Source organism: Podospora bellae-mahoneyi, assembly GCF_035222275.1.
Source record: "Podospora bellae-mahoneyi strain CBS 112042 chromosome 1 map unlocalized CBS112042p_1, whole genome shotgun sequence".
In the NCBI taxonomy this organism is placed as follows: Eukaryota; Fungi; Ascomycota; class Sordariomycetes; order Sordariales; family Podosporaceae; genus Podospora; species Podospora bellae-mahoneyi.
In genome coordinates, this window is record NW_026946359.1 from 5,211,968 (window position 1) to 5,226,209 (window position 14,242).

The 14,242-nt window shown below is 53.2% G+C and overlaps 5 protein-coding genes and 2 non-coding genes across 7 annotated transcripts; 6 read left to right on the top strand and 1 right to left on the bottom strand.

Annotated features, from left to right (window-relative positions):
* The first annotated feature begins 1,339 nt into the window (after window positions 1-1,339).
* On the top strand, window positions 1,340-1,422 carry QC761_0017420. The gene has a single exon. It is a non-coding gene; the product is annotated as a tRNA-OTHER (tRNA).
* Window positions 1,423-2,491: 1,069 nt separating this feature from the next.
* On the top strand, window positions 2,492-6,542 carry QC761_115620 (uncharacterized protein; the record flags this gene model as incomplete). The annotated part of the gene is made up of 4 exons (XM_062874833.1): window positions 2,492-4,301; window positions 4,361-4,418; window positions 4,477-4,536; window positions 4,585-6,542. The coding sequence occupies exons 1-4, from the start codon at window positions 3,816-3,818 to the stop codon at window positions 6,540-6,542; spliced, it is 2,562 nt and encodes an 853-aa protein (XP_062738031.1). The 5' UTR covers window positions 2,492-3,815.
* Window positions 6,543-7,087: 545 nt separating this feature from the next.
* On the top strand, window positions 7,088-8,693 carry QC761_115630 (uncharacterized protein; the record flags this gene model as incomplete). Its single annotated transcript, XM_062874834.1, has 2 exons — window positions 7,088-7,471; window positions 7,537-8,693. The coding sequence occupies 2 exons, from the start codon at window positions 7,088-7,090 to the stop codon at window positions 8,359-8,361; spliced, it is 1,209 nt and encodes a 402-aa protein (XP_062738032.1). The 3' UTR covers window positions 8,362-8,693.
* A 19-nt stretch (window positions 8,694-8,712) lies between these two features.
* On the top strand, window positions 8,713-9,877 carry QC761_115640 (uncharacterized protein; the record flags this gene model as incomplete). Its single annotated transcript, XM_062874835.1, has 2 exons — window positions 8,713-9,105; window positions 9,158-9,877. Exons 1-2 carry the CDS (start codon window positions 8,815-8,817, stop codon window positions 9,875-9,877), a joined length of 1,011 nt encoding a protein of 336 aa, XP_062738033.1. The 5' UTR covers window positions 8,713-8,814.
* Window positions 9,878-10,046: 169 nt separating this feature from the next.
* On the top strand, window positions 10,047-10,191 carry QC761_0017460. Its single transcript has one exon. It is a non-coding gene; the product is annotated as a tRNA-Ala (tRNA).
* Window positions 10,192-10,207: 16 nt separating this feature from the next.
* YSA1_1 (ADP-ribose diphosphatase) lies at window positions 10,208-11,757 on the bottom strand. The gene is made up of 3 exons (XM_062874836.1): window positions 11,061-11,757; window positions 10,962-10,996; window positions 10,208-10,890 (listed from the first exon to the last, which is right to left on the bottom strand). The coding sequence occupies exons 1-3, from the start codon at window positions 11,157-11,159 to the stop codon at window positions 10,353-10,355; spliced, it is 672 nt and encodes a 223-aa protein (XP_062738034.1). The 5' UTR covers window positions 11,160-11,757; the 3' UTR covers window positions 10,208-10,352.
* Window positions 11,566-14,036, top strand: QC761_115660 (uncharacterized protein; the record flags this gene model as incomplete). Its single annotated transcript, XM_062874837.1, has 3 exons — window positions 11,566-12,857; window positions 12,915-12,972; window positions 13,049-14,036. The coding sequence occupies exons 1-3, from the start codon at window positions 12,299-12,301 to the stop codon at window positions 14,034-14,036; spliced, it is 1,605 nt and encodes a 534-aa protein (XP_062738035.1). The 5' UTR covers window positions 11,566-12,298.
* Between the last annotated feature and the right edge of the window lie 206 nt (window positions 14,037-14,242).

Below are 14,242 nucleotides of genomic sequence, written 5' to 3' on the forward strand. Positions count from 1 at the left end.
TTGTGAAGAGATCGTGAAATTTTCGTGGCAGCAAGTCCACCTTCTTGCTGATATTATCCAGTGACTCATGGCATTCCAATGACTCGACCACATCCGGGATGGCCAAAATGACCCAAAGGAAGACGCCTTCGGACTTGCGCGCTAGTTCACGTATGAGGCGATCACAGTCCGCAGGCTGTTTGTCTCGAAGGCCTTGGAAGTTCGGGTTTGCAAACAGTCCTTGTTTAATGACTGCCAAAATGTCCGCCGCATTGAGCTCGTGTAGCCGGAATCTCTGCTGAGCGCGAAAGCGTTCCATGAAGACTCGGTCTTCTCTGCTTGAAACGCAGAGTTCCAGGCAGCCTCTGGAACTGTCAACCCACTCCATAATAGCGTCCAGGAGCTCGTGATGTGACTGATGATCATCCTCAAATTCGTCCAGACCGTCGATGAAAAGGGCAAGCCGTTGGTGACTGTAAACATCGGGACTACACAGCAGCTAGCTGATTTAATCCGTCCGAGATCTCCTTGTTGTCAATGGAAAGCGCCGGAGGCTGAATTCCGGGTTGTATTCCGAAGGGTCCCAATGCTGTGGAAAGATGGTTTCGAAGAATTCTGAGCACTGCTTCAGGATACTGTGTAGCAGGGCACGCTTCAGACCTGACAGACTTTTCTGTAAGGGAGTGCCTTGTCTCCAGAAGAAGAACTTTCCAAGCACCCACTTCCTGACATCGTCAACCCACCCTCCCAAATTCTCGTAGGTAGTCTCATGTTCGCAGAGAACTTTCATGAGCGTTGATTTTCCGGCCCCACGCTTTCCGGAAATGTGCAATACGCCATCGCCTTTTCCAAGCCACTCATCTACAACCTGAACTGCTTTCAACTTCGACTCGTGTTCTTGGAAGTCGCCTGAGGGTGTGACGTCCTGGCCATCAAGAATCCATGAGTAGGTGTTGTCGGCAGCCTTGGCGACTTCCTGGAATCGCTGATCAAGGACGTGAAACTGTAATGCAGATAAAACGTCGCGCTGGTTTGAAAGTTCTGTGGCCTTTTGGACAGTTTGTGCACAATCCTCCGAGGCGTTCTGAATGCGCCGGGTAGGGCGGCAGGTGATGACGCAAGCTGCATCAGGTTTCAACCTGGAAGTGGAACCCCCCCAAAGAGCAGACCCAACTACCATGCGGTTCGAGGCCGTCATCAGATACGAATGAGGTGAGTCACGGTGAGTCACTGACGAAATGGCGGCACAGTCACGCCGATCTGTCCACAACCATCAGTATATTAACCAAGTCGAACCCCCCAGAATACACCACATCAAAGTATACTTGGACAGCAAAAAAAGAGAAGATGGGAATCATAACGCTGCGTGGCAGAGCGGGAATGCACCATGATCTACCTCGCGGTAGGCATTGGACTTCGCTGGTTCGATCCCAGCCGCAGCTAAAACACCCTCTTGTTCTTTTATCTGTCCTCTAATTACCCTGCACATCTGAAGTCATTATCATACTACACATCAGCTCCTCAGATCTCAACAAACCTCTGTCCTACTTCGACGACTGACCCCCAGCATCCAACGGAGGACCGGCAGTCTTTGGCGCCTGACAGGGAGAGTCCTCCTCCTTCACTCCATCCTTCTTTTTTCCATCCTGGTCAGAAGTCTCATCATCACCTTCAGAGCCCGCACTGCGGTACAGTGTGCGTCTTTTCTCAAGACGAAGCCGCAATCTCTCAATACTCTGCCCCAACCCTGATATATCACCGTCTAGCTCGTTCGGCACTTCCATGTCCCCAATCTCCCTTAGACTCTTTATAATTCGCTGCCCAGCCTCGCGAATAGGGCTCCCGGAGTATCGGAAAGGATCTTCAGACTTGGGAAGGCTCCCCTCTGTGTTGGCTGGAGGCCTGGAAGGAGTCGATGAACTTGTGAAGACAAAGGAAGGGCTATTCTCGTTAGGGCTAAGACTTGCGACTGAAGAGTGCGACATGTCTGCTGTGCTGGAGGTGCCGGGTGTTCTAGACTGATCATATTTGAAGGCCGCTGGGGCAGGTGTGCCTTTGTGTGGGTTGACTGTAGGCTTGTGGGAGCCAGGGGTCTGGAAAAGCTGGGTGAAGTCAAATAAAGGTGTAGACTTGCTGACTTCTGGCGATTTGGACGGTGTTGCGCCTGGAACGGGGGTAGAAAAGTCCAGCTTTGGGGGCGTTTTTCCCGCTGGCGGTGATGCTGACTCGGTGGAGTTTAATCTAGGAGAACTGGCAGATGTTGACTGCTCTATCGTTTGTTCAACGATGGCCTCTTGCTTTAGTACCGTAAAGTCTTCCGGGTGGTCCTTGGGCATGACTTCCGTTGTTTCCTCCGATTCTGTGGAACTCAGGGGCGGCGACTGCGTTCGAGCGTGATGAGCCACGGAATCCGTGCTCAAAGATTCCTTTGGTGTAGTTCGCTCCGTCTTCTGATATTGCGAACGAGCCTTCTTCAAAGCCGTCTTCCACTGCTCCACCAAGGTCTTTGCAGTTTCGTCGTCGCTGTGATATCGGCACAAGCATTCGTGGCTCAACTCGCCGAGAAGTTTGGTCTCGAAATCGACATCGTGCGAACCAGACAGGCCGAGATCTTGGAGAATTCTCATGGTAGCCTCCCTTTTGGCCTGGCTGAGGACTCGTCGGCAGCGACGTTCTGCCCGAGTCCAGCCAAGACATGACCACGCTTGAACATCTGGATTCCACAGCTGGAGGAGTACGGATGGCTCCCATGGTGAAAGCGAACTAGGTGACTGTTGCGATAGGTCTATCAGATCGGCCATTTCGAAGCTGGTTTCTCGTCACGACCAAGCATATCGAATGGAAGCGTTGCAAGATCGGGAGCTGGACAAATCATTTTGTCAAGGAACATCAACACCACGTCATGAACAAGAAGGTGCCACAAAATAGACTTCGACTTGGGATCGGAGTTTCGTGTCGGGTGGAACGGTTTGAGTTTGGGACCTGCATCATGCTGCCCTACCAAGAACTCTGAGGTGTTGTCAGCTTCATCTCATACATCCCACATATCATGTCTTTCTCAAACCTCGACATGCTGGCCTGGCCATATTAACTGCCATGAAGTCGTCGCGATGGGGGAAGATACCCGGGCAAACCCAAGACCCTTGGTGCTGCTTGCAGTACGTAAGCGTGGCCAAGTAGATGCATGTGACGCTATCTTTGGGCGAATGGCAGCGCCCAAAGCGGAAGACACAAAATACAAGGGAGTCAAGGTTGCAGTGCCCCGCGAGGTTGTTGAAGCATGAGGCCTGAGCGGTGTGGGCCTGAGGGGCATGCGGGGGGTCGTAAGGGTCCTTCAGGGTTTCTTTCTTAGTGGATCTGAGGGTATCAACGGTCGTAATGGCACGGAGTCTTGACGAACCTCGTTGCATCTTGTGAAGCTCAATCCTGAAAGTGACGATAACATGGCTCGGGAGCCCAGTCTTGGTTAGCAGCAGTGGACACTCACTGTGAGAGAGCTTGGCGCCGGATGGCGAGAGCTCATCCCTGCTCGGGAGCCTGCTGCTCAGGTGTTTCTCCAATGGGACGGCGCCAACTGCGGGAGCGGTGGAGCTGTTAAGCGGGGGAGATTGGAGAAGCTGCTGCGGTTCGCCAAACTGGAACCCCCACCTGATTTCCAGCGATAGATCTGCCTGCCACTCACTTGAGTGAGGCGGCTTATAACCAGCCTTTGGGAGAGATAATAGGCTGTGGTGCCGGTGTTTCTTGTCACCAGGACTTTTTTCCTCGTTGTCATGCTCCGCTAAGAGGCGAGTGTTGACATGCAATATCGACTGCCTCGGTGAGGTGAAGTCCATATGGCTCCAATATCTACACCGGGCAGCCGAGCCCAGAGCCCGGTCTCAGACCGCTCAGGCCATAGCCACCAAAACAACAACAACAACAACAACAACAACAACAACAACAACAACAACGACGACGACGACCACGACGACCACGACGAGGACCCAGGTGCTTCTTCCGCGCGACTGGAACATGAGGACGGGGCCAAAGACAACGACGTGGTGGTCACGCCGAAAGTTGAATTTCATCAGACAGATGACCCTGCTCCGGACGGGTCTGGCAATGCGGGCATTGCCACCACCGATATACCCACTACAACACTGCCTTCACCAGCCATTCCCACATTAGACGACCTCCCAGGTTCCCTCTCCGCGCCGACATTTACCACATTTGTCTCACGAGATTCCCAAAGAACAACCACCGCTGGTCCAGCAAAAATGTTCTTTCTCGTTTCCCTGGCAAAATTTGCCGCTTTTACAGATGCCTTCCTCACGGGATTAGTATGACTTCAGTTTCACCGTCCAAAGCAAGAATATCATCACTGACTTCAGGTCGCCAGCTTGTTCCGTTGGTTCCTACCATTATTGAAGAGAAGACAAATGTCCCATCAGCACAAAGTAAGCGGCACCAAGGAACACCCGTTGATGCTCACTTTGCTAACTTTGTCAACCAAAGTCCAAGTGTGGATTGCTGTGTTTCTCGCTGCAGCTGGCGGAACAGCCGCTGTGGTATCCCGTAGGTCTTCTTGTCCTCACCACTTAGAGCGTGCCTGACTGTTGATAGCCTTGATGCCCTTCGTAACTCGGCAAGGGCCTTTGACCTGGGTCATTCTACTTGCAGGACTCGCATTTGCTGGAGCCTCGTTTGCGCTGATTCAGACTGCAACCAGCCTCCAGATGCTGATTGCCGCTCGAGCTCTCCAGGGTGTTTCTTCCGCGGCAACGACTGGTGCATGTTCTGGCATGTTGGCAACAGCAGTTGCCATCAATGACCGGGCACCAACTTTGTCTTGGGTTTCACCTGCCTTCATTCAGGGACTGGCCTTGACCGGAGCACCTGCGCTCTCCGGTTTTCTCTACACGCAGCACAAGGGTCCAGAAGCCGTCTTCTACCTTGCGTATGCTCTCATCACCTTCACCTTTTTGCTGACAATGATCGCTGCCATGATCACTCCCAAGATTGAACTCGGCCTTGCAGTCACCGACATCGACCACGGTGCAGAACCCACTTCCGCAACAGAAACTCGCGGCTACGGCACCATGAGTCCTGAACTCCATAGGGCCACGCCCGCTATTGCTAGCAGAATGCGTTCATCGAGATCGAGATCCCCACATTCGGTATCCTCCGTAATGTCGAGTAGAAGTAGCGCTTCTACTATCCTTTCAGAGCCATCCACCTGGAGCTTTCGCCTCTTGGTGGCTGTGTATGGCTACTTTGTCCTCAGCCTCCTGACGACTGCGCTTGCCACCGTACTCCCTCTCCGAATAATGCAAAAATTTGGGTGGACAGAACTAGGGGCTGGGTTGATGTTTGTGTGGCTGTCAGCCCCTGCCGCGGTGGTTGGAGTTTTGGCCGGAGCCTTTACTGCTCGAATCCCTGGATCAGCCCGTTGGTTGACATCCATTGGGTTTTTGGCGTCGGTTCCTGGTATCTTGTCGCTTGTCTCGGCGACAGGACAGACCACGGAAGACAACCATGGTATTCTCACGAATCCATTACTGTTGACTCTCGCCGCCATATCTTTCGCCATAGGACTGTGCGGAGATCCATTGATCAAGGAGATTACGCACGTAGTGGGACCTACGGCAGTCAACGACCCGTCAAGTGCAGCCGCCCAGGCATCTAGTCTTCCAAATATCGCGGCTGCTTGGGGAGGCTTGGTCGGACCCCTATTTGCTGGCGCCATTACTTGGGTATGGGGGTTCCAGATCTTGGTTCAGTCTTTGGCACTTGTCGCCGCAACAACCGGTCTGCTGAGCGTCATATTTGTACAAGGCTGGCCTGGTAGTTCTGATGTTGATATGGGTCGGCATCGCGCACAACCTGCAACAGATGAAGAAACAGCTCCTCTTCTGGTCAACGACCATCAGGTTGCCGAGTTCTATCCTGCTGGACGACCAGGTATTTTGAGCAAAGGCAAGAAGAACAGGCCTTTTGCCGAGACTCCAGGCTCTCCTAGCGGCCGCAAGAATCGCACCCACCGTCGGCACTTCAGTGTCGACAACTCCTCAATTACAACGATAACTGGAGCAGGAAGTGTTGAGGCGACGGGCGGTCAAGTCCGCCAAGTCCGCTTTCAGGCCTCTCTGGAGGACAGTCCGGATGGGCTTGGGACGAATCAGCCACCCACAAGGGAAAACAGCAATCAATCCAATCCCGAACGTCGCTATGTCATGAGAGAGGCCCCTCACGCACCGACGACTGATCCTCTCTTGGCCGCGGGCAGTAGGTACGTCATTGACGAAGAGAGGTCAGTCGCTGCTGGTACCGAGAGACCGAAGCGCCATGTGGTGGTGTTCGCTGAGGGGACAGCGCCACCAGAGCTGCTGGCACGTCATCGGCACCACACCGTTGCGATCAATGCCTTGGACGGAACCACTCAAATCGTATCGAACAGCACCGATAGTAACCATGCCGTCTCGGTGACAGAGGACAATGGGGAGGATGCCGAGTTTTCCGAAGCTACTTCGACGCGGTATGTGGTGGTTGTTGTGGACGAGGGTGAAGATGAGAGCAGGTGATGAGGTGGAGAAGGGCAATAAAGTCAGTCGGATCGATGATGTGAGCGGCGTGTTTTTGTTGATATGACCCAAGGCACAATCCGATGCAATGTACATAACGAAGCCGGAATGATTAATTCGTATACCCCGGAGTTTAGGTTACCTATCCAGTCCATGTTTCCAGCCAACCAGGGCAACCAAACGTGACAACGCTGCGCGATTCGGGAAGCTCTGGGGTGCGGGGTCGGGTGAGAAAACCTACGGTTGTGGTTTTGTGGTTCCCTTCATGAGCTGGTTGACGAAATTAGGCCAAACAAGATATACGAGAATCGGCAAGCGCAAACGAAGCGTCGGGCTGGACTTAATGAGGTTTTACGTTTTGTGGTACTGGACAGCCGGCACTGTTCAAGCCTCTCTCCCCACAGCTGATAAAACGAGTCGTGGCAGCCATTTCCGATAGGGTGAGTTGAGAGCACCCCGACTGGACAGGCGGATCCTGCTGTCTTTTCACTGTGCGGACGACCGATCTGAAAGGCGGGTCCTGATCGTGGCAAGCACGCTGCGCTATGCTGGCTCATGACGCGATCGAGCAGTTGGCCAACAGGGAGAGAGAGGCATGGGCAGTTGACGGGCCAGTCGAGGAGCTGCCGGCCGTGATGGTACCAGTCATTGAGACTAGGCTACAGGGGACAGTGGCAGGTGAACGACGCGGTCTGCGTCGACACCATCGATACCACTCGCATATTAATAACACCCCGAGCGAAATCCAAGAGCAGCAGATGGCCGGCGACGGCCTTCCTGCGTATACACGATACACCGAGAATACCCCCAATGATGCTTCGGAAGACTACATGGACGAGGATAGCGAGGATGACAGTTCAGAGCCCGAATATCCCACCGTCCTATCCCCCCCTCCGTCATATCACGCCGAAGCGCAGCGAGATCCACTGGTATGGAGAGCCCTCACCAGGCTAAAATGATCTCAGTCTTCTGACCCCGTGTATATGTTTCTCAGACCTACAATGTAGTCATTCCAGGCATCCAATCAGAGCGCCGCTCTGAATTACAGCGGCAATGGGTGTCATATGCAGAAGGAAAGCGGTTCGAGCACCGACAAAATTATGTATCATGGAGGACAGCACGGAGTAGCAACAGCGCGTCTGATACCTCATCCGTGACCCTCGCCGGTAGCCCGAGTAGTTCGCCTTCGAGCTTTGATCCCTTGCCGGCCGTGGAACCACCACCACCTCCTCCTCCTCCTCCACCGCCTCCTCGATCACCACCAGCAGTGACCCCGCTGACGACACGTCAACGAGCCAGGCGAGCTCTTGCGCAATTCCCCGCGAAATTGGGTGGCTCCCTCGCCAAAGCCATCATGCTCGATAAGATGGCTTCCTGGGCGGCCAAGACGAAACATTGGAAGAAGACAAAGCGGGATTATGTCAAGGAGGTGTCTGGGGAGAGGTACTTTTTTGTTGGTGCTGTGGATAGGATGCCTGATGGACAGGCTGCCTCGGATTCAGGCTCAACTCGGCCAGCTACGCCGGCTGTTCAAGTAGTGCCACCACGTGCTGATTCGGTGATGAGTGTTTTTGTTCCGAATGAGGGCACTGGGTTTGAGAGGGGCAGGAGACACGAGCCTTGGAGTGATTCAGCTGGGTCCTCCCGACCGGGGACGGCAACGGGCCTTGTGCGGTCAAGCTCGCTACTCAAGAGGGTGGCAAGTTTGACGAAGAGGAAGAAAGGTGTTGATGGGGAGGCGGGTTTTCCTATACCGGAACTAGGGAGGAGGCCGAGCAGGAGGAAACCGGGGGATGACCTGGAGATGGTGGGGGGTTAGGGGAGTGTTGCGGATCGGGTCGAGGATGACTTTACAGACATATATACTTCCTCGGGATGATGGACATACGCAACGCTAGAAGGGAAAAGCAACTCGACAGATGTTGGTAGTTTAATGCTTGGGCGTTGCTTTCTTGTTTTCTCCCCCAACATACACAAAGGCGACAGTCTACAAGGCCATGGAGGCGCCACCGCAAATTACCAGAATATTTGCATAGAATACACAAGCATACAACCACTCCCTTGCTCTTTCCAAACCCTCATCAAGGCGACATTGTTTCATGAAGAGGGTTAGGGTACAAATCCTATGGCACTTGCCCCTGCAATTGCCCCACGTCGTTCGTCCCTGCCCAGGGATTTGACGTCAGCTCAACCCGGCAGGCACCCTCGCTTAAAAGCTCCTTCACAGACAAAATACCATCCCAACTTTGACCAGGAATGCAAGACTGGTCAAATGCGTCTTAGCAGCTGGCGTCTGCTACTCTTCTCGGTCCTAACACTTATTATGTCCATTATCCTTCCAACCCTTTACAAAACAAACCCATTGCTGCTCTCAACTCTACGAAACAAGTTCATCACAACAACAACAACAACAACAACAACAACAGTAACAACAACAAATAACCTCTTCTTCCGCCAAACTCACAAAATGACCACCGTCCATCACCCCTCCCACCCGTCCATCCCCATCACCCTCCCCGACAGTCTCACAAAAGACCAACTCCTCAATTTCCATCCCTTTACCGTGTGTTCCCCCTTCCTTTTATCCTCCATCCATCAACTGACTTGATCAACAGTCGTGGCTATCAACCCTGACTACCTCTCTCACCTCCCAATCCACCACCCTTTCCCACCCCTTCTCCCCCAACCCATACACCCTCCGTTCTGTCAAAATCCAATCATTCGACCTATTCGGCCCCAGAGTCGGCTTCCTCAAGCTTGTAGCCGATGTCAAAAACGATAAAAACGAGACGCTCCCCGGCGCGGTGTTTCTGAGAGGACCATCGGTGGCTATGCTTGTGATGCTCATACCTGATGATGGCAAGGATGAGGAGGAGAGGTACGTTTTGCTGACGGTGCAGCCGAGGGTTGCGGCGGGGAGTCTGGAGTTTGTGGAGTTGCCTGCGGGGATGGTGGATGAGGATGGGGAGTTTGTGGGGACGGCGGCGAGGGAGATTGAGGAGGAGTTGGGGATTAGGATTGAGGAACGGGAGTTGAGGAATCTGAGTGAGATGGCGTTGGGGGAGGAGGGAAGGGGGCAGGGGTTGGGAAGGGGGGTGTACCCTAGTCCGGGGGCGTGTGATGAGTTTATACCTATTTTTATGCATGAGAGGCGGGTGCCGAGAGATACGTTGAAGGAGTGGGAGGGGAAGTTGACGGGGTTGAGGGAGTATGGGGAGAAGATTAGTTTGAGGTTGGTGAAGATGGGTGATTTGTGGAGGGTGGGCGGGAGGGACGGGAAGACGTTGGCTGCTGTCGCGCTGTGGGAGGGGTTGAGGAGGGAGGGGAGGGTGTAGATGTGGTGATGGGAGGATGGTGAGGCGTGGTGTTGTTGTTATTGTTGTTATTGTTGTTGCTGGTACTGACAGCTGGTTGTCAGGTGATGAGACATTGCTGGTAGGTCGGGTTCGTGACTCACGCTTATAAGATGCAGATGTAGAGATGAGGTTAACAGTAAACACTACAGGGCGTATGGTCTAGTGGTACGACGTCTCAGTTGCAGATAATGTTCAAAGGCTTGAAGCCGTTGGAAGCTCCAAAACAGGTGAGAGGGTATCGAATGATGTAAAGCTCCATGAGAAGGTCCCAGGTTCGAACCCTGGTACGTCCATCTTTTGCAGTCTTTGGGGCAGCTTTTTGCTTGTGGTTTATTTTCTATTATTATACCCAATCTGTGTTGATGTTTGTCTACCTGAACTCCTTGCTTTAGATACCTCGATTAACATTACTATTCCTATTCAACCTCCCGCATCTCTCGGTTCATGATGACCCTCACAGCCTGAACTTCTTTGCAATCTCAATACCCTCGGCCAAATTCGCTATCCTAGCATCAATCGCGTACCCTTCCTTCTCCAGTCGTATACACTCCTCCCACAAATCAACGAGCTTCACGTGAAACACCTCGATGAACTCATTCTCCTCCAGCTCCGGCTCCAGGTTTTGATTCTGCGGCAAGCTCATATCGACACTGACGTGCACCATCTTGAGGTTGGTGTTCGTAAAGCCGGGGTCGTTGAACATGACGGGCGAGGACTCTATCACCTCGCAGACGTAACCAGTCTCCTCCTTTAGCTCACGAACGGCGGCTTCTTCTGCCGTCTCGCCCTCGTCGATGAGGCCGGCGGGGAGCTCGATGACGATCTTGTCCAGGGGTGGGCGGTATTGCTTCTGGAGAACGACTTCGGGACCGGTGGGCTTTTCGAGGATGGCGACGATGCCCACGCCGTCGATGCCGGATGCTTTGGGGCGGGTGCGGCGCTCGGCGGATTCCCAGGTGCGGGTTATGCCTTTGGGATCGAGGTAGATTTTTCTAGAGAGAAAAGGGTGGAAAGGGGTTAGGAGGAGAAACCACGTCGTGGAGCGTTCGTTTGTATGGCTTACTTGACGAGTTTGGTCCAGACTGCTTCACTATCCGGCTATATGGACATGTTGGTTTACGGGTCTTGAATGTTTGTTTTGTTTTCGTTATGGGAGGCTTACAAGTGGCTCGGTGGCTATTACTTTTGCTTCGGATTCTGGTGCCAGAACCATTTTGGATTGCACTGGAGGAAAATAACTTTCGTCTGACCTTGCTATCATTTTCTGGGGGGAGTGTGTTTTGTGAAGTTGTTCTGGTGATAATGTGGAACAATGTCGGTGTGTAAGTCGAGGTGGTGAACGATAATCTGGGGCACCTCTGCGGCTAGGGCTCCACTGAAGCCGATGGGGAATGCTGGGGTCACCGCTGTGACCCACCCGCTGTATCTGTACCACAGCCACGGTGTAAGTGCCGCTGGCCAATGACGATGGAGGCAATGTATGATGTGTTGGCTGTTCTGAAGCTTTTCTTCTTGCATGCCAACAGCGGTTCCTGTGATGCTGGTCATGTGGTGTATGGACGGCTGGAATTGCCTTGGATTGGATCTACGGGGCTGGTACGCCGGCAGCAGACAGCTGCAAGGGCGAGTCGGTTGTAGTTTGCGTTTATCGAGGATGGCTACCTTATTGATAATGTATCGTTGCTGTCGTCACCCATGACGGGAATGCCTGGTGACGTTTGACCTGACGCGTGTTTGATGTCGAAATGGTTGGTCCGGAGGAGTGAAATGCCCGCCCTGCAGTGATTGTGATTGCTTCGTGTTGCAAGATCCGTTGTGGAGCTGAGGCCACCATACTTTAGCATCCTCACAGCTCTCGTGCACGTTGATGGGCATCAGGGGCAAGATTCTGATATTTTACGCTACTCATGAGGCTCTAGACGTTATGACATCTCAAAAGTCAGACATCCCTTCCTCAAATGTTCCGGGACGTCCTGGTAAGGCTGGAATGTGGGTTAGGGTTCCTGAAGGCCGCGACAAGGCCGCGTTTATCGCAACCTCTCATTGCATTCCCGCAAATAAAAACTGCATCACCACGCAACTACCTATGAATCAATCCATATCGTTTTGAGTAAATGCTCAGATGGGCATCAAACGTGTCCCTTACCTGCCTTTCTCGGTGTCATTTTTTGTAGGTCTCGGACGGAAACAGGGGCGGCGGGCATATTGACCGCCGTGCCGCTCGCCTCACCTTGCACCTCGGTGCCTTGTTTTTGCTGCGCGTCATTAAGCTTGTTTCGACTTCTTATCAATCAAGATCTCTTGACATCCTTGGCTTCATTTTTACTCGGCTGATTCAGTTTCTACTCACTTCTCGCTTTCTACTTTCGTCAGTAATTCCAATCGCCGGCTGCCACCAAAATGGCACCCCACGACGATGATGACAGAGCGAGCATCGCAACAACAGAGGAAACCCCCCTCCTAGCCGGCTCACCAAGACCGTCATCACCTCGCCCCAACCAACATGACCATGATAGCCAACACGGCCAACCAGCTCTTACTGCTACCACTTCCAAGAACGACCAACTTCGAAACAGTATCCGGCCCCGCGTTCTGATTCTTGTGTTTGTCACACTCTTTTTGATTGAGTTGGGTGTTGGCATCACAGTCGCCCCTAACAGCGCCATCATGGAATCTATCATTTGCCGGCAGCACTACCCCAGGCTGCCGCTTTCCCCGGACCATCCAATACGGCAGTTTGCAGGAGGGGTGGCGCTGATAGATGACCCTATTTGCAAGTCACCGGATGTGCAGTCCGAGCTGGCCATGTTGAGAGGGTGGGCGCAGACGTTTGAGTGTATTCCTGGTCTTATCGGGGCGGTGCCATATGGGATATTGTCGGACAGATGGGGCCGGAGGCCCGTGCTGGCGTTGAGTTTGCTTGGCTGTTTGCTGTCGGTGGCGTTTATGTATTTGGTTTGTGAGTATAACCTCGATACTTGGGAGATGAGGGGGGTTGTGCTGATTAACTGGCTAGTTTACTTCTCGGATGTGGTGCCGCTGTGGTGGTTCTGGTGGTCGTCGGCGTTTGAGCTGTAAGTTTGGCGACGTCGGACAAAAGGTTGTGCTGAGGTTGAAATAACCACGAGGGCTAACATGAACGGTCAACAGTATTGGCGGTGGCGGCACCGTTCTGGTGGCTATGCTTTATACTTTTGTGGCAGACGTTGTCCCCGTTGACGGGCGCGCAACAGTTTTCCTGCAGCTAAACGCCCTGTTTTTGGGCTCGCAGATGCTCGCTGGTCCGTTGGGGGGTGCCATGATGGTGAATGACCCGTGGGTTCCACTATGGGCATCCTTAATCATTATAGGGGGTGCGAACTTGCTCGTTCTCTTTTTGCCGGAGACGCTACACCTTCACGACAAGAAGAACGTGGCAACCGCTTCAGAAGACGACATGGACGACGAGAGGTCAGGGTTGCAAAAGCTCTTATACAAGACAAAGACTGGGTTGGAAGAAGTCTGGGAGTTCATTCTTGGAAACAAGAGCGTAGGTTTGTTGATCTTGTCTATGACTTTTGTTATTCTTGGTCGGTTCGTGGGCGAGATCTTGCTACAGTACGCCACAGAGAGGTATCACTGGAGTTGGAGCAGAGCGTCATATCAGCTCGTGATACGGAATGCCTTCAGCATGTTCACGCTGCTGGTTCTGATGCCTTTTGCCAGCTGGTTTTGCCTTCAGCACCTGGGAATGTCGGCAGTGGAGAAGGACATCTGGTTGGGCCGATGGTCTGGTGTCACGGCGGTGGCGGGCTGTCTGATCATTGCTGGAGCGACCAACGGGGTGCTTTTCTCTGTGGGACTGATCTGGTTTGCGCTTGGCTCAGGGATCACGTCCGTGATTCGGTCTCTCCTCAACAGCTTGGTGGAGGAGCACCATGTTGGTACCGTCAACACTTTGGTAGGCTTCATGGAGAACGTCGGGATGATGGCAGCTGGCCCTCTTCTGGCTAAGAGCCTCAGCCTTGGACTCGAATTGGGAGGCCTTTGGGTCGGTCTCCCACTCATCACGGCTGGAATGTTCATCGCGACTTCTACGGCAATTCTGTGGATCTTTCGGTTACCGAGACGGCCATCGGTGGTGGATCTGAGAGCTTAGATACGATGCGATCAGATCTCCCCAAAATCCCATCGCGATTCGCCGGGAGACCAGCTCAGCTGAAGCGGGATTCAAAGCTTCCAGAAGGAGCGCAGATGACGTCGAACCCCAGGTGTCATCAAAATAGCCCCGATAGCTAGCTAGGATAGACCCAGGACGCTACGATAGCTGAGAGGACCCGGATTGTCGGGAATTGGCCGTTTTGC